Source organism: Hipposideros armiger, unplaced genomic scaffold (genome assembly GCF_001890085.2).
Source record: "Hipposideros armiger isolate ML-2016 unplaced genomic scaffold, ASM189008v1 scaffold_71, whole genome shotgun sequence".
Taxonomy (NCBI): domain Eukaryota; kingdom Metazoa; phylum Chordata; class Mammalia; order Chiroptera; family Hipposideridae; genus Hipposideros; species Hipposideros armiger.
This window is the reverse complement of record NW_017731421.1, coordinates 3,501,342-3,520,539: the sequence shown is the minus strand read 5'-3', so window position 1 is coordinate 3,520,539 and position 19,198 is coordinate 3,501,342. Positions and strand designations below refer to the sequence as shown.

Genomic DNA, 19,198 nt, shown 5'->3' with positions numbered 1-19,198 from the left:
CTCTCACACCTATGGCTGTGGAATCCCGCTTTTGGAAGGCAGCCTTGAAGGCCTCGTCATAGCCTGGCCAGGGTGTTATGGGAAGCGTCAGGTAATCTGCGGGGGCCTTTCCCGTGCTGTGATACATGCCACACGACTGTCTACACTGGAAGAAGGATCGGCACCGCCGAAGTACCACAGAACGTTGACGCAGGGTCTGTTTGTCTGTGCAGGTCCTATCGCCTTACCCGCACTGAAGGGACACAAAATGCCCTTCAATGGCGAGAAGCAGTGTGTGGGCGAGGACCAGCCAAGCGATTCAGACTCTTCCAGGTTCTCCGAAAGCATGGCTTCCCTCAGTGACTATGAGTACTCCAGGCAGAGTTTTACAAGCGACTCCTCCAGCAAATCCAGCTCTCCTGCTTGTAAGCTGACCGGGGAGCAGAGGTTGGGGGGCCTGGGGTGGTTCTAGACATGGGTTTTGGATTTTAAAACTCAGAAGTGACTGAGGTCAGAGTACAGACTCGCCCTCCTTTCTAGATGGACCGAAATAGCATTGCAAAGGCGCCACAGCTATCTTCTACACACTCTCAGGAATAAATAGCCACCAAAGTGTCCAACCTGCCCATTTGTATTTTCATCACTGCGTCTGAGCTGCTTTGGTTTGACTCTAAGTCAACTCCCCCTGTCTCCTCTCTCAAGTAGCGGAGAGCCAAGTCCTTCATGAGACAACTTCTAGGGCCACATACATTCAATCGGTCTTTTCTGATCACTTCTGATTTACGTGAAAGGAAACTTGTCCCAATTCAGGGGTCAGGCAGGAAGTGAAATAAGCTAAAGGGTTTCCTGCCGATTTCAAGAACTGTTGTGCAAATCACCCCAGAAAAGTGCCCATAAGGGGAATTACTACACTAGGGGTATGAGAAAGAGTTAGAAGAGTGGCCCCAGTGAAGGGAGACCACATCTTTTTTTCCTTTTCTGTGTGTGGAAGCTAGAGATGGGTAAAGCAGGTGTATTCGTCTTTTTTCCTTCTTTTTTGTTTTTTTTTTAAAGCTTTTAATTGGCACTGTGTATAGAAAATATAACCAACCGACAAAGCAAATGCAGAAAAAAGCGACTGATGTTTAATATGATCACATGCACAGTTTAGAAGCTTGTTCATTTGTATTTAAATTTTTAAACATTGGAAAGTTGATAAATATAGAGAAAAGAAAATATTGCCTATAATATCACCCAAAGATGACAGATGGCAGCATTTTGTCATATCTTCATTCTTCACATAGACATATGTGTGTATATACGGACTCTTTTCACTTAGCATTATAACTAAAACATTTACTCATGATAATGTATTTTTAAAACATTGTTTTTATGACTACTTACCACTTCAAGTGACTGTACCATACATTTATTTAACCCCTGATTTATCATTCCACTTTTAGTTTGTTTCCACTTTTTTGCTGTTACAAATAGTGCTTTATGAACATCTTGGTACACAAAACCTTTCTGGGGGTTCTTTAGATATAATTGGATTATTGGACCAAAGGGTACAGACATTTTTAAGGAGATTCTTAATGGGGCAGAGAACGGGCAAAAGAGTTTACTAGCAGCCACCCTGTTGCTTTTTCTTACTCTTTCTATTGGATGTGGGGTTGATGCCTCTAAAAGAGAACCTAGGAATCCTGAAGAAGCGTTTTACTAATTCTGTGTATCACCATTCCCTCCTCTTCCTCCTCCTCCTCCTCTTCATTCTTTTAAAAATTATTTTAGGTAGGAAAGCATTACTAGTCAGTACTGTTGTTTGAGGTAATGATTTTTAATTAAGCTAAGAGTTCCAACAGTGATTTCTAAAGGACAGGATTTATTAGAATACTTTTTTAGAATAATCTTTAGAAATAAGTAGAATAATTTTTATTTACTATTGCCTACTGAGTAGATTATGCCACTTATTTTAATTATCCATATTTATTGAGTTCTTGCTATGTGCTTTTTTATCTAAATTATCTTATTTAACCACCTCAGGACAGTCCTAATGGAGGTCAGTTATGCCTCAGTAAAGTTAAATGATAACTAGCAAAAAATGAAAACTTGCAAACTTGGAACTAAACCTAAGCATTATGCAATACTGCCTATACCTTTAGAAATCATAGTTTTAAAGTCAGTTATTTTATATGAAGTCTGCTTAAATTAATAAGTTATAAATTACAGAAAAAGTCATCGATTTTCCTGTATATGACATGTTAATAAATGCAAATATAATATAGGCACTAAAAAATTGAGGTGATTTACCATATTTTGCTGTGTATAATGCGCACTATTTTGCCCAAATTTGTGAGGGAAAAATAAGGATGTGCATTGTACATGGGCAGTACTAATTTTGTATCTATATAAATGTTTTTAATCCTTTTATTTATGCTTATAAGTTAAAAGTGTAACTCAAGAAATCAATAAGGATATCCATATGCAAAATTGAATATAATAATCAATTTTGTTGAACTTATGATGAACTTGCAACCAGAAAGGGTTCTTGGTCTTCTATGATGTGTAAGTATCATAAATTTGTTACCGGTACATAAAATTTCTTGTACCATAATATGTTAAAAATTTCTTGTACCATAATATGTTAAAAATTAATTGCTAAAATTCCTTTATAATACAAAAAAACCAAACATAAATGTAAACTAATAAAAATTTGAGTTAACAAATTAAAACAAAAGAAATCTTTTTCTGAAAGTTTGGGCCAAAAACGTTGGTGTGCATTATACACAGCAAAATATGGTAATTGAAAGATTGACTTATAAGGGCTGGCCAAGTGGCTCAGTTGGTTAAGAGCTCACTCAAGAGTTTGAGCTCTGAGCAACAGTGGTTCGATTCCCGGCCCAAGCTGAGCTGCCGCTGAGCTGCCAACAGGTGGCAGGATGGCTCAGCTTTAAAAATAAATAAATAAATAAATAAAAAAGATTGACTTATAGTAGTCTATTAATATAAAATTATCTCAAAAACATGTAAAAAATTTTTATCAACACAGTAACTGACACTATCAAAGAAGTTTCTAAATGTTTGAAGTCTTCACTGTTAAGCAGGGTAACCCACCTATTTTAGTATATATTCTTACTTGTAAAACCCTGAAAATAAATATTGGAATAACTTACAGTCTTTCTGCATGAGGAAGCTTCATTGGATGACAGCTTCTCTTCCACATTAACTGGCTTTTGTTTTTCTTTCAGCAACAAGCCCTCCCAGGGTTGTGACATTTGACGAAGTGATGGCTACAGCAAGGAACTTCGCAGACATGACTCTTGCCCACGAAATTGCTGTAAATGAGAACTTTCTATTGAAACAAGATGCCTTCCCTGAGAACAGGTGACCTAGAAGTGTTTGTGGTGCATAAACTGTGCTGCAGATTGTGTGTGTGTGTGTGATTCCTGGAAGTTCTCGTATAATAGCCACTGGGAGTAACCATGATTTGGTTCTCTAACAAGGTCTTATACATGTTTTTCAAACCATTCCTCTAGGGTGCACATTACCCATAATCCTTAGAACTCAGTTTACATGCCATGTCCTGAGGAAAGCTTTTCCTGGCATTCCTAAGCACACTAGACTACATTACACCTTGCTAAAGACTCCTGTAGCCCCCTCTACCGCCCCTTTGTTAAGATGTCGTATACATTTATGTCCAATGTCTCTCTTTCCCACTTGACCAAAAGCACCATTAATGGAGGAACTACGACTATGTTGTTTGCTCCACCCTTATTGCCTAGCAGAGTAGCTGACATATAATAAATACATGTTCAAGAAATATTTGCAGATTGACTTACTAAATACTGATATTATTTAGATTGTGAAAGATAAACAAATGCAGCTGAGTTGCCAAAGTGCTAAGAATAGGTGATCTGGAAGCCTCTGGAGGGAGGCATTACAGCTGCACAGGCACCGCTGCTTAACCTCACCCTCTGGTTATAGCCCCACTCTTATCCTACTCCCCCTCTCTGCCTCAGTGGCTGGGACAAAGAGGGGGAAAGGCTGTGGTCACTACTCCAGATAAATCATCTTTAGAGGCAAAGTTAGCTTCTGGCTGATGGCACTGAGTCTTCAGCCTCACGGTGCCATTTATAAATCCAGAGGCATTCTCTCTCTGTCAGTTAAGACAACATATAATATTAGATTCCATCAGAACTTTTTCGCTTGTTTTAAGGCAGGAAAATAGCAAACCTAAAAATTTTTTAAATTTAAATGTGGATCATAGTCCTCCTGCTCCTGGGAATGTTGTTCATAATAATTCTTAATATTTTCTGAGATTACTGGCCAAAGTAGGCGTATCCGGTTGGTTTTCTGCGATGACTCACTTCATCATAATCCTTTATACCAGCTCTACTGCTAGTTCAGGCCCCAGTCCAGGCCACCATCCCCTCTGACCTGGACTCTTTCAGCCCTAACTCGTTGCTCTGTCTCCATTCTTAGTTCCTCCACAGCCACACAGTTGCCATAGTGATCTTTCTAAAGGGTAAATCAGATTAGATCATTTCTTTGCTTAAAACCCGTCAGTGGTTTTCTAGTGCACTTAGAATAAAAATATAAGCTCTTTAGTGTGGCCTGCGAGGCCCTTCTTCCCCAGCCCGTCCCTTACTCCTTTCCCTCCCGTCTGCTGTGCTTCAGCCACATGGGCTTCCTTGCTCGTCACTCTGGGACCCCAGCTTGATTCTGTCCCAGGGACTCAGTCCTTCTTTCTTCTTCTTTTCCTTCTTTTTCACTGGCTGCTTTCTTCTACCCATTCAAGTCCCAGTTCAAAGGTCACTGTCTTAGAGAAGCTTTCTTCAGCCACTCAGTGAAATTGTCACCCTCTTCATCACTATCTACCACATTTCTGTCTTCCTCGTAGCTCTGAAATTGTCTTATTCATTTGTTTTGTTTTGTTTTTAGGATTTTATTGGGGGATTGGGGGAGGAGAACAGTGTTGGGGAATTGGGGAAGGGGAACAGCCAAGTTGTTGTCCTTCAATCTTAGTTGTGGAGGGCGCAGCAAGCTCAACTCCAAGTCCAATAGCGGTGCTCAGCTCAAGGTGCTGTGTTCAGTTAGTTGCGGGTGGGCATAGCCACCATCCCATGCGGGAGTAAAACCAGCAGCCTCATTGTTAAGAGTGCATGCTCTATCCCCTGAGCCACCCGTGGCAGCTCAGCTCAAGGTGCCGAGTTCAGTCTTGAGCTGTGGGCGGGCTTAGCCCACTACCCCATGAGGGAGTGAACCGGCAACCTTGTTAGGAGCACGTGCTCTCACCAGCTGAGCTATCCTGCCACCTGTTGGCAGCTCAGCTCAGATGCAGGGTCACTGGCCCATGTGGGAATCGAACCGGTGACCCTGTTGCTCAGAGCTCGTACTGTTGAGTAAGCTCTTAACCAACTGAGCCACTCAGCAGGCCTGTCATATTCATTTTTAATATGATTTCTTTTTTGGCCTTTCTGTCCCTGCTAACATAAGCTTTCTGAGGGCAGAGACTTTCTTTTCACTATATATCCCCAGTGCCTAAGACAGGGTCTTCCACACATTGAATGTTGAATAACCATTTATTGATTAAGAAAAATGGCTGTTTGAAGTTAAAATTAGTGTGTTTTATGAAGCACAACAAAAGATAATTGGGGGTATTTGTACTTTAAATTTAAAAGTTGCAAATATAGGCTGTAGTGAAGGTACTTTAGGATCAGACAGACCCTGGGGTTTGAATTCTGACTCTGCTGAGACCTATCTGAGCCTCATGTTCCCCAAGGATGGCATGGGGACTACAATACTCACTTTAAATGCATGCGCGTTTGAAGTACTTTAATATTATGGGAAATAGGAGTCCTCTTCCCTTCATTTTCTTCCATGGCTAGAAAATGTGAACACAGGAGACAACATGCCGAGTTAGGTCACATTACCTTTGTTTAAAAACGAAATAGTTATGAACTGTTGATTTTTCAGATGACTCTCCACCATGGCCAAGTTGTTACGTTTTAAAATATGGATGTTTCTATTTTGCCAAATATTTTCTTTGGGGAAAAACCTTGGTAAATTCAGTCAGATTTCTGATAGGAATACTTATAAATGATTTAATTGCTCTCATCCCCCTATCCCATCCCCAGAAAATTAAAGACCTGAAAAGTATCTTTCAGCTTTTAGGAAAACTTAAATTTAAACTCAGATGTCCCTGAGGGAGCTATAAAGTTGTTTTAGCTCATTCCTGGTTGGTCCATTCAAGCCTAGTACGTGAGGCTTGTAAAGTCAAGAGCAAAAGTCCATCCTAGCAGTGTTGGCCTTTGTAATTTAATTGTTCTGTAGTTCAAGAGAGCCTCAAACATTGGAAATGGCATTTATGTTGCATAAGTTTTAACATTTAAAGTTACTGAGTCAAATATATTATTTGCAGTTACAGAAACAATTTTTTTTTTAAGATTTTTATTGGGGAATTGGGGGATGGGAACAGCACTGGGGAATTGAGGAAAGGGGAACAGACAAGTTGCTGTCCTTTTGTTCTTCAGTCTAGCTGTGAAGGACATGGCTTCACTGGCCCAAGTTGGCACCATCATTGTGCTCTTCCCTGGCGAGGCAGATCAGTCACCGGCTTCTAGACAGCCGCTGATGATGGCTGCTGGCTGCTCACGCTGGCTGCTGGCTACACACGGTAGCCCATGGCAACCCACTGCAGCAGGGGACTCAGCCTAAGCCATCGCCGGCGACTCACGGCAGCCCAGCTCCAGGTTGAGCTGTTGTTCAGCATCTTAGCTGTAGAGGGCAGTGTCACTGGCCCTCACATGTGGGATCCGAACCGGGGCCCTCTGGCATCCCAAGCCAGCTCTTAACCAACATGCCACTCAGCCGGCCCCAGAAACAATTTTAACACGCTCCTCAGAAAGCTAATTTTCATTTCTCATAGCATTATTGTATATTTAGCTATTTGCACTTTAAAAAGAAAAATTAGGAGCTGTGCCTAACTATCAAATTATTCATTCACTCACCATGCATTTATTGAACACACAACATGTGCCAGGGTCTGTGCTAGGTACAATGGCAGGTACCTAGAAGAAGTTGTGGCCTCTATCTGGGAAAGGTATATCGCCCTGTGGGGGATAGAGACTGGTAAGTAATTCCAGTGCAGGGAAATATGTGCCTTTCTCAAAGCTGTTGCAAAATGGTGTCAGAGTTCCATAGGGATGTGTACTGTAGTGTGCACCTATTTCAGGGCGTTGACATGAGGGGTGAAACAAGGTGGCCCCTATTCTATTGTCAGCTCTTCCTAGGAAGGCTCCTATTTCAGCAGTTTGGTCTGGCTAAGTTTAAATGGGACATCTAAGCTGAAGTTGGCAGGCTTTCAAATACGTGTCTCCTTGGGGCCAATGTGTTCTGTGTCACAAAATTTCAGCTGTTGAGGAAAGAGCAACTTTGCCTTCTCATCCCTGAAATCTAGAACAAGTCTAAGAATCTGTGTAGAAGGGTAGCTGGGTAAATTATGGTATCTCCTGAGACAGAATTTTATGAATTTACTGAAAGCTATTGGAAGGCAGCATTTTAAATGTCTAGGGGAAACACTTAGGAGAAACTATTAAATGAAACAAGTATATAGTATTGTACATGCTGGGTACTCTATGTTAAGACAGTATATTAAACAAGAAATAATGGGATTATGGGTAATTTTTATTCTCTGTTCCTCTGCATTTTCTAAGGTTTCTACCATGAACACATTTGTTTTATAAACAGGGAAAATAATGCTTTTTTTTTAAAAAAAATAATAATAACAATCCATTTCATTCCAATAGCTTGGCCAGGCAAGTGAAGCACATTGTCCACCAGGCCTTCTGGGATGTCTTGGAATCAGAACTGAATGCTGAGCCTCCAGAGTATGAACACGCCATCAAACTGTTTGAAGAAATCAGAGAGGCGAGTTGGCCTTGTCTGTATTAATTAGTGATTGTTTCCCCCCAAAGACCGCGTTCATGTCCTCCAAAGAGTGTTAAAGATGCTTTTGAAAAACTGAGCAGGTTCAGTCAGTGGGAGGGAATTTCTCTGCACCTCCTGCAGTGGGGAGGGGGCTGGGACATAGGGCAATGGAGGGGAAGAGAGGGAAACATTTAGCACACGGAGTGGTGCTTCTGGTTAAGAGCACAGACTCTGGAGTCAGACAGACCCGGTTTGGTGATGGCCTCTCCCTCTGTACATTGCATTTTCCTGAGTGCTTACAGGGTACTTGTAAGAATTAAATGAGATGACAGTTATAGTTTCAGCTAACATTTATAAGACTTGCTCTATGCCAAGCGCTAGATTATTCATTTATCCTTACCATAATGCTGGGAGGTTGTTATGCCTGTTATTTTCTACAGAGAAACCATGTTCCCTAACTTGCCCAGGGTCACACAGCTTTGAGGAGTGCAGAGGGGTTTGCACTGAAGCCTCTGGCCCAGAGCCTGTGGTCCTGACCACATGCTATGCGTATAAGTACAGTGTCGGCTATGTACTAAATACCCAATATAGGTTGCTTATGTAACATATAATAAATATTTTATATGTAAAATATATTATACTAATGGAGCCCATGGGCTGATTCCATTTGCTCTTCTTTAAAGGTTTCTTTTGGATCCATGACCTGCAACTTGCTCTGTCTTTGCACCGTTTATCTGTAAACTTTTTGAAGTTCTTTCAGTAATATTGCTTCCTTGTCAGTTGCTTTTATTCTGACTTTATCAATAATTTCCAATGAAGTAGGGGGGGGACTGTAATTCAGAAGGTAGGTCTTCCTTTTCAGGGTTGAGACACTGGAGTGCTCTCGGTATAAACTTCTGTGGCATCCAGGGTATTAAAATATGAACAGGGAGCTTGGTCATCTAGACATTGAAATTAAAAATGACAACCTTGGCCGGCCGAGTGGCTCAGTTGGTTAAGAGCGCCAGCTCTGAGCAACAGGGTCGCTAGTTCGATTCCCACATGGGCCAGTGAGCTGCGCCCAAGCTGAGCTGCTCTGAGCTGCCAACAGGTGGCAGAATTGTTCAGCTGGTGAGAGCACATGCTCCTAACAACAAGGTTGCTGGTTTGACTCCTGCATGGGATGGTGGGCTATGCCCACCCGCAACTAAAATTGAACACGGCACCTTGAGCTGAGCAGCCGCGAGCTGCCAATAGGCAGCTGGACTTGGAGCTGAGCTAGCTGTGCCCTCCACAACTAAGATTGAAGGACAATAACTTGGCTGTTCCCCTTCCCCAATTCCCCAACACTGTTCCCCTTCCCCAATTCCCCAATAAAATCTTTAAAAAAAAATGACAACCTTTATCAAATAATGATGCTGGTAATTTTTTTTCCTTTGTCTGTGTAGATACTTCTCTCTTTTCTGACTCCTGGTGGCAACCGGCTTCGCAACCAGATCTGTGAAGTTTTGGACACAGAGCTCATTAGACAGCAGGCTGAGCACAGTGCTGTGGACATCCAGGGCCTGGCCAGCTATGTCATCAGTACGATGGGAAAGCTGTGTGCTCCCGTGAGAGATGATGACATCCGAGAGTTGAAGGCTACTGGCAACATTGTAGAGGTGCTGAGGTTAGTTAGCACTTTGGCTGCTTCCATTTCTTTCTTTTTTTTTTAAATTATTTTTTATTGTGAAATACACATTTTTTTTTAAAGATTTTATTGGGGAGTCGGGGGAAGGGGAGCAGACAAGTTGCTGTCCTTTTGTTCTTCAGTCTAGTTGTGGAGGACGTTGCTTCACTGGCCCAAGTTGGCACCATCATTGCACTCTTCCCAGGCGAGGCAGATCAGTCGCCGGCCTCTGGACGGCCGCTCACTGCAGCTGCTGGCTGCTCATGCTGGCTGCCAGCTACACATGGTAGCTTATGGCAGCCCACTGCAGCAGGGGCCGCAGCCTACGCCGTCGCCGGCGACTCACGGCAGCCCAGCTCCAGGTTGAGCTGTTGTTCAGCATCTTAGCTGTAGAGGGCAGTGTCACTGGCCCTCATATGTGGGATCCAAACCGGGGCCCTCTGGCGTCCCAAGCCAGCTCTTAACCATCGCGCCACTCGGCCGGCCCTGAAATACACATATTTTAGAATTAGTTTCAGCTGTACAACACAGTGCAATAGTTGTACTTTTGGCTGCTTCCATTTCTTAGAGCACCTTTGAGTTTACTTAGATGGGAAGTGTAGATTAAGGAACACAGAATAATAACTGGTCTCTCAAAGGAATCCTTGGCCCTAGAAGAAAACCAAATAAACAAGGATAAGTCAACCATTTACTGTGTACGTCGAGTTTTCAGATAGACTGATATAATAGGGTTGTTTAGTTGGCATGTGCCGAGCATTGGGGATGCAACGATGAAAAAGACAGAGACAATACCTAACCTCAGGGAGTTTACAGTCTAAAGGGGACACAGACCTTGAACAAGCCATTAGCATTGTGATAAGTGCTAAGGAAGGGGAAGTGGAAGGGATTAATAGAACCTCCAACAGGGGACCTAGTCAGGATCTAGAAAGGCTTATTGATTCGGTCATGCTAGCTGCTAAGACACATAGCCCAGGATTCTCAGTAATGTAACCCATGAGTGGTGTCTCATTGATGTCCCAGTGCAAGTCAAGGCTTCTTGGTCAGGCATCCTTCCACATGTCACTCGGAGACTCAGGCTCCTTCTCTCCTTGGCTCCACCCTTCCCCAGGTCCTCAGCATCCTTTAAATTCAGCTGGTGAATGGGAAAGAGATCATGGGGAAGGCACACCCAGAGTTTCACCACTTTGGCCAGGAAGTGGCACATTCTACTAACTACAGCTTGCTAGTCCCATGGTCCCACACCTAGATGGAAGGGGGCCTAGGAAATGTGGTTACTGTCTGGAAGTGCATTTCCCAGCCACAAATCTGCCCTGTGGAAGGGAACCTGGACCTTTGGTGGTCAGCTAGCCATCTCTGCCATAGCTTCTTTGAGGAAACGAAGTGTACATTAAAATCGTGAGACTTGGGCCGGCCAAGTGGCGCGATGGTTAAGAACTGGCTTGGGACGTCAGAGGGCCCCGGTTTGGATCCCACATATGAGGGCCAGTGACACTGCCCTCCACAGCTAAGATGCTGAACAACAGCTCAACCTGGAGCTGGGCTGCCGTGAGTCGCTGGCGACGGCATAGGCTGCAGCCCCTGTGGCAGTGAGTTGCCATGGGCTACCGTGTGTAGCCAGCAGCCAGTGTGAGTGGCCAGCGTGAGCGGCCAGCAGCCGCAGTGAGCGGCCGTCCAGAAGCCGGCGACTGATCTGCCTCGCCCGGGAAGAGCGCAATGATGGTGCCAACTTGGGCCAGTGAAGCAACGTCCTCCACAACTAGACTGAAGAACAAAAAGGACAGCAACTTGTCTGTTCCCCTTCCCCAATTCCCCAGCACTGTTCCCATCCCCCAATTCCCCAATTAAAAAAAAAAAAATCTAAAATCGTGAGACTCTAATCTGGCTCTGCAGACAATAACTTCTTTGTGATCCCACAGGAAAGAGGAGTCTGCAACACTTTCTGCCATTGAGGGGAACGTTTCCTTTTGTGTGTGTGTGAATACGGCCACATTGAAAATTAAGTTTTATGAAATAGTATTGGAAAGGCAGGGGAAGGAAACTGCATGTAGCAGGTTACTTTATGACCTTGGGCATGCCGATAACCTCTCTAAATCACACTTTTCCCCATCTGTAAAATGGGCTTCATGTATCCTTAGAGTTGTGCTCACCGCTGGCAGATTGCAATTCATCAATTGCAGAATCCTTGCTTCTAGTTGTCTTATTACCTGTTTGTGATATAAAATCTGTGGTGTTCATCTTGGTCACTTATTGAGCACCTACTGGGTGCCACTGTCCCCTACATTTTACATTCATTATCTCATTGACTCTTTACAACATCCCTCCAAGGTTTATCATGTCCTCTCCTTTTACAGGGGAGGGAACTGAGGCTCAGAGAGATTGAGTAACTTGTGCTTGGTCACAGAACTGGTCAGTTGCAAAGCTGCATTTCAGTGCAGGGCTGCCCAACTCTAAAAGGAAGTATTTTCCCTGGTGCCTCACTACCCCATCCTTTCTTTTCTTTTTTCTTATTCCCTTAGGAAGAGAAACCATATACACTATGTTCCGACTCCTTAAAATTTTAGGGGCATTCAAATAAAAATTCCTTCTTGCATCTTTTTTGTTAAGAATCCTTGTTTATACTTCTTAGTGTCTTTCTGTCAGTTCCTGACTGGATGTAATGGCTCAGCTGGAGATATTATATTTGCTAAGGCAAATACTCTTGAGATCTGTAGAAGAATATATTTGGAAGGCATGTGAAATGCCTTCTGTGAAAAGTTTCCTTGCCAAATGGTGACTGGAATTTAAAAACCATTTTGGGGATATTTATTTTTTTCCAGCCTAGAAAATAGGTAAAAATTCATGAATTGCAGCTTAATTTCTTAATCACCTCTCTAACTATTTTAACTGTAACATTTTTAGACAAATATTTCATGTCCTGGACCTCATGAAAATGGACATGGTCAATTTTACAATTAAGAGTCTTAGACCACATCTTCAACGCCAGTTGGTGGATTATGAGAGAAACAAGTTCCAGGAAATATTAGAAGAAACGCCAAGTAAGTACAATATATTGTGTATTTATATTGAAATTGAGTGAAAATATGATAATTTTATTTTTGATATCTTAAGTGGTGTCACTAAAGAACTTTGGCCTTATTGCTAAATATTTTTTTAACTTCTAAAATTCACATCACAAACTTACAGCTATTGTATTTACTATGCCCCAGGAACTGTGCTAAGCAGTATTCATTTCTTCATGCATTAAAAACAATATTTATTGAGCACCTACTGTGTCCTAGACACTGCTTATGTGCTGTGGATACTGCAGTCAGTGAACAAAACAGAACAAAGTTGTGACCCCCCCCAAGGAGCTAACATTCTAGTAGACAAAGAAACAAACATATATTGTCAGCTGTGTTATTAAATGCTATGAAGAAAAATAGGATAAAGGGACAGACAGTAATGGGGAAGGAGTGAGGGTGGAGTGTGATTTTTAGATGAGGTGGACTGGGCAGTCCTCTATAAGAAGTAACATTTGAGCAGTTTGCAAAGGACTGAGGAAGCGGCATGTGAAGATGTGAGAGAAGAACATTCCAGCCAGAAGCAGCTGCCAATACAAAGGCCCTGACGCAGAAACTTGTTTGTGGAGTTGGAGAAACACAGGCAGACAGTGTGGCTGGAGTAGATAGAGTAGTCAAGGAGAGAGTGATTGGAGATGAGGCCGAGAGGCAGACAGGGGAGCTAGGGCCTTGTTAGGAAGTGCGAGGAATTTAGCTTTTATTCCAAGTGTGATGGGAAGTCATTGGAGAGTTTTGAGCAGTGGAGTAACATCCCACATTCATTTTTAAAGAATACTCTGGCACTCGGGTAGAGACTAGATTGTTCGGAACAAAGCGGGAAGCAGGGGTACCAGTTAGGTGTCATTGCAGTTGCTCAGGCAAGAACTGATGGTGGTTTGTTTCAGGTGGTAGTGGTAGAAGTAGTAAGAAGGGGTGATATTCTGGATGTGTTTTGAGAGTAGAGTAACAAGATTTTCTGAAAGTTGGATGAGGGAAGATAGAGAAGTTGCGGACGCCTCTAAGATGTTTGCCTGAGCAACTGGCTGAACAGTGATGGCTGTTAGTGAGATGGGGTAGACGAGGGTAAGGAAGGTTGGGAGATGGTATGGAGTCAAGGTCAGTTTTCAATGTATGAACTCTGAGATCTTGTTTGACATTAACATGGAAAGGTCAGGTAGGCATTTAGATATAAGGGACTAGAGTATTGGAGAATGGGGATATGCATTCGGGAATCATTGGTCTGTTTATGGTAGGTAAAGCCACAGAACTGGGTAGTGGGGAACATGTATAAAATGCTGACAAGATTGCAAGTGCTTTACCCTTATTAACTAATCTAATCTTATCACAACTTTAGGAAATTACTCCCCATTCTATAGATAAGGAAACTGAGGCATAGAAAGGTTAAATCATTTGCCTCCATAATACAACTTGTAGGCTATAGAGCTGAGACTCTCCCAAGCAGTCTGGCTCCATGGCTCGTGCTCTGAGTATCCTCAGTGTTACATTGGCTGAGATTACCTAGGCAGTGAATATAGATACGGAAGGGGCCTGACCTGGGACTCCAGAGCATCTGGAGCTTGAGAAGAGGAGAAAGACCCAGCAATGGAGTATCCAGAGAGGTAAAGAAAGCCAGGAAAGAGCGGTGTCCTGTAAGCCATGTGAAGGATGTGTTCGGAAGAGGAAGACATTATCAGCTGTGACAAGTGCTGCTAAGTGGTCAAGAAAGATGAAGGCCAAGGCTTGATCACTGGATATAACTGCATGAGGATCCTTAATAACCTTGATGGGAGCAGTAAAGCCCACTGGGAGGGCGTCAAGATGGAATGGGAGGGGAGGAAGTACTGCCTCGTTGAATTAGTGAGGTGTTTTAACTTTGGAAAGGGCCTCTGTTTCATCATTGTAGTCAACACTAGCTACATTTTATTTGAGCACTGATTAAGTGTCAAGTTCTTCATGTGTGCCAAGCACTAAATTTATTAGCCCATTCAAGCGTCACAATAGCCCAGTGAGACTGGTCCTGTTATCATCCACTCTGTTTCCAAATGAAGAAATTGTAGTTAAGGCACTTACCCTGGGTGACTGCTAGTACGTGGGAAAGCCTGGATAACCTAGATGTGCGTCTGCCCCCAGAGCATGTGCATGCAACCTCTGTGCTGCAGTGTCTCTCTGCTAACATGATTATTGATTGTCTTTGGGGGGCTGGCAGCGGGAGCCCTGTCATCGGGTGGCATGTGAGACTAGATGACTTCTCAGGATCCTTCTACAACAGAAGGGCTATGATTTCAGGGCTATATTACTCTAGTTCCAAAGGGAGGGAAGGATTAAGGGGAGTAGAACCCTGCATAGAACCTGAATCTGGACTTTGTTCTTAGCGTTTTCCTGAGACTGAGTGGTTGGTTTCATTTGTGTGCCTGTATATGTGTGTATATACACACATGTACAAATGTCTCCATGTTTTGAACAAGATAGCGTGGGATGTTGAGCAAATTCCTTAATACAGGCTTGAATTACAGTTTTATTTATCTCGAATGATTCATTTTTTCCTTAAAACCCAGGCTTGGTGGTGTGTAATTCATTGACATCTTTCACATTGACTTGGATATTTCCAGAGATTTAAGAATAGAATAAATTCAGCTGTATGTAGAGGTCATTACTGCCCAGCTCTAAATATGTTCCCAGAGAAATCAAGAGTCCAGGAAGCAGAGTGTATGTCAGTTGTTAATTATATCCTAAGTCACTCTGCCAAAAGTTGGCCACTGTGCCCTACTATCAAAATAAGAGCCTCACTGTATTGCACAGAAAGACAAAAGTGTTGGAATTTTGTGTGTACCTGATTTTTAAAAAAGAATTGTTGGAAAATTAATACAGAGAAGTACTCTGGATTTCTGAATTGACTCCAAAAAAGATTTTACTTTGCTGACAGAGATTTTATATACATGACTGCCTATTTAAAATATGCCCAAGAAAGCCTCAGGCAATGATTGGATGTATGTATTAAGCATCAAAAAGGTAACCACATTAGCTCCAACAACTAAATTACCCATGGAAAAAGACAGAGTACCCCCCTGGGGGTGCCATACCACAAGTAATTTTTAAGATACTAAGAAAGAAAAAGGTTTTATTTATTTAGGTATGTTACATCGATAAAATGTTCTCATGAACTTCATTTCGTGTGATTCTTTCAAAAATCCCATGGGACATATATCTTTTTCAGAAATACATCACGCTGCCTTATGATTGTCTTTGCTTGTCCTACAAGGCATTCAGGATGCATTTATGGAACATTTTAAAGAGGAGCAAACTGATGCTCAGCCATGACCCACCCAAAGACAGTGTCACACACCTAGTAAGTAGTGGAGCTTGGACTAGAAGCCACAGCCAAGCCAAGATGAAACCAAGCTGCTGCTTTGGTGACTTTTTTTGGATTTTTCAGTGCTGTGTTATATCAGTTGGTTATTTGCAATCAGTAGAAACCAACGATGCCTGATTTAGCAAAAAAGAAAGTGAATGGAAGGTTAAGGGAGTTCACAGAAAAGCTAAAATACCTACCTTGAGCGAGGCCAGAAACCAGGAGGGTGTCAGGAATCTAGGAAAAACCAAGGGAAAGCTCCTGGGCTCCATAGTCAGGGCGGTTTATGTACATTTCAAAACGGGCCATCCAGAGATGGTGAATTAAATTGGAAACCTACCAGGTCTCTCATGACACAGATAGAGAGCAGAGGCTTTTTGAGCACCTACTATGTGACAAATTCCACTCGAAAAATATCTGGTTAGTTTCCAAAGCAAGTGGGTCTGCCAAGACAAAGCCAAACATTTCACACACCTATCAAGTTGTGCTATGAGCTACGTCAAAGGAAAGAAAAATAAAAAATCAAGATCATAGATTAGACTCTCAGTGATCTTATTAGTGAGATGAAAATGAGCCAAAGGCACATGAAATGTTTAATGACACTTTTTTAAACATAGAGAAGGTGGGTCATTTCCAGCAGCATGAAACGGAGTGGCCAACAGCCTGTGGAGTAACATGCCCAAGCTTTATTGTGACTACTGTGATACATACCTCAGCCGTGACTCTCCATCTGTGAGAAGGACACGCTGCAGTGATAGGAAACACAAAGAGAGTGTGAAAGACTGCTATCAGAAATGGATGGAAGAGCAGGCTCAGAGCCCGACTGACAAAACTACCGCAGCATTTCCACACGGGCAGATACCTCCTGCTCCGTTCTCTGCCCATCCCCCGGCAGGGGCAGTGATACCTCCCCCAGTCTCCCGGGTCCTCCTCGCCCTGGTATGATGCCAGCACCGCTTACTGGGGGCTCTCCCATGCTGCCAGTGGTGGGCCCTCCTCCTCCTGGCATGATACCTGTGCGACCTGCTCCTGGAATGAGGCCCCCTATGGGGGGGCCACATGCCAGTGATGCCAGGGCCCCCATGATGAGACCTCCTGCCCGTCCCATGCTCTGCCAGGGGTGACTTGACAGGCAGATAAGGAAAGAGGGCAGCCTCTTTCTGTTTCACCAGGAGATCATGGTCCTGTGATTCTGGATGTTTTCTAACAGCATGACAAGGAAGACTCACTCCCCCTTCCTATCAAAGAGAATAGTTTCGGAAGGGAGTAACGGGACAAAAAAAGCACTTTTCATTTGTATTGTGAAATGTGAAAATACAATTGTCAATTCTTTTAGTTAAAAAAAAAATAGAGAAGCTGTTTTTCAGTTCAGCTGTTTAAGAGAAATGCCAGCCAGATCAAAAATTCAAAGGTGGGTGCTCTAAGAAGGGAGACACAAGTGTGGATCCATACAATCAAGGAAGGCTTCCCAGAAGCAGGATTTGGGCTGGGCCACGAACAGCTGGCAGGATTTGGATTTAGAGGACCAGAGATCATTTCAGAGGAGTTAGCCAACCCTCCTTGGCAGGAAAGCAAGAGCACATGTTGGTGGGGAGTAAAGTCGGGGGTAGTGCTCTTGGGCTCGTCACCGCTCTGGGACATTCTTAGGTGAGCACACCTGTAAAGCCATTGCCTGTTGTGTCTCTGTCCTAGTTGACTAGGAGCTTCTTGAGAGCATGGGATGTATTGACTTGTTGGTGATTCCTCAGCATTTGGTGCGGTACCTGGTGTATAGTAGGTGCTCAGTTACCACTGAATAAATGAGTGAATAGAATAGCTCTTATTACTGTCCACATGAAAAACCGAAGGTACAAGTACCTCGTGGGCTTGACCTTGCTTTTGGAGTCATATAGAGCAGTTAATCACTGGCTTGTGAAAGTGAAGTCTCAGCAGATCCATTAGAGAAACTGATGTTTCACTCTAAACTCATGCTTTTTCTGCTTTACCAGCCATATTCAATCCTGGCGACATACTAGGATCACCTGGGGTGTGTGAACACAGATGCCTGAGCCCTGTCCCAGACTGATTAAATCAGAATCTCCAGGAGCTGTGCCCAAGATCATTTTTCCTTTTTAAAGCTCCCCAGGTGATTCTAAAATCAGCCAGGGTTGAGAACCACTATGCTACACTGTTGCTTTTGTTTGAGATAACTAAATGGGCTTTTAAATGTGTCAGCCATAAATGATTAGGCTTGCAGTATAAATGCTTATTACCGCCACATTGTAATTATATCCATGATGATTTCCACACTCTCTCTCTCTGTTGGATATCTTTCAAAGAAAAGACTGCAAGTCTTTTACATCTTTATAAGCAGAACTAGAAAAACCAAGAACAACATTTGCCAACCGAAGAGAAACAAAATTGTGAAAATCTGGGGGTTGGTGTTGCTTTAGTGTGGCAAACAGCTGCTCCTAAATTACCACTGTTGATGTGCTGGGTCCAAGGAATAATTTCATCCTCTGAAATAATATTTCATCCTCTGGCTCTTTTAAAAAATCTGCACCTGTGTTCAGTCTGCATTTTTTTTTGTAGCAACTGACACCTTATAAATTCTACCAAATACATAATTTTATAAGAAATGTGGTATAAAAAGCAATTTGTTTCTAATGGGAAACCTCAGTAGTGGGTCTAAAGTAACATAAAGTGTGCACGCCAGCCTGCACGTGCATTTTGGGAAAGGCATAGCTTTCATCGACACTCCAAGGGGACCGGGACCTAAAAATGTTTAATTATCAATGCCTTTATTCTAAATACCTTCCCTGCATACAACTCAAGGTCGTGTGTGAGCTGGCCTGGCTACCATTCAATGCCATCTGCTACCACTCTCTCCCCGTGGTGTTTATGAACCAGCAATACAGATTTGATTGTAGCGTCCAGAATGTGCCATATTCTCTCCCTTTTTCAGGTCTTTGTGTGGGCTATTTTCCTGGCCTGGGCGACAGGCCTTTCCTCCGTCTCCCTTGTATCTTCAAGTGTCACTTACGGAGCTCTTTCTGTTAGACTGCGTCCTGGACAACTGCTGCTCTCTCCACTCCCAACTGAGCCTTCTATTAATAGTATCCATTGTATTCTGCTGTGATTGTTAGTTAACAGGTTTGTCTCCCTATCTGGACTGTGTGCTCCTTGAGGGGTATGGCTGTCTTTTCAGTCATGCCCAGCACCTAACATAGTATCTGTCGTGTAGAACGTACAAGTGAAAGGATCCTTCAGCTGTAGGAAAAATATGTGGCCTTTTCC

General features: G+C 43.0%; 1 protein-coding gene and 1 pseudogene across 4 annotated transcripts in view; both read left to right on the top strand.

The window, feature by feature from the left end:
* Positions 1-19,198, top strand: part of TCP11L2 (t-complex 11 like 2) — a 41,699-nt gene that overhangs the window by 11,805 nt on the left and 10,696 nt on the right. For 3 of the 4 annotated variants that reach the window (XM_019642612.1, XM_019642611.1, XM_019642610.1), the window contains exons 2-6: positions 213-404; positions 3,207-3,342; positions 7,767-7,887; positions 9,315-9,535; positions 12,434-12,570. In XM_019642612.1, the coding sequence (XP_019498157.1) occupies positions 248-404; positions 3,207-3,342; positions 7,767-7,887; positions 9,315-9,535; positions 12,434-12,570 (772 nt within the window). In that variant the 5' untranslated portion in view covers positions 213-247. The remainder of the gene's footprint in view (positions 1-212; positions 405-3,206; positions 3,343-7,766; positions 7,888-9,314; positions 9,536-12,433; positions 12,571-19,198) is intronic. The other variant, XM_019642614.1, reaches the window with a different exon arrangement.
* On the top strand, positions 12,598-19,196 carry LOC109382844 (U1 small nuclear ribonucleoprotein C pseudogene; annotated as a pseudogene).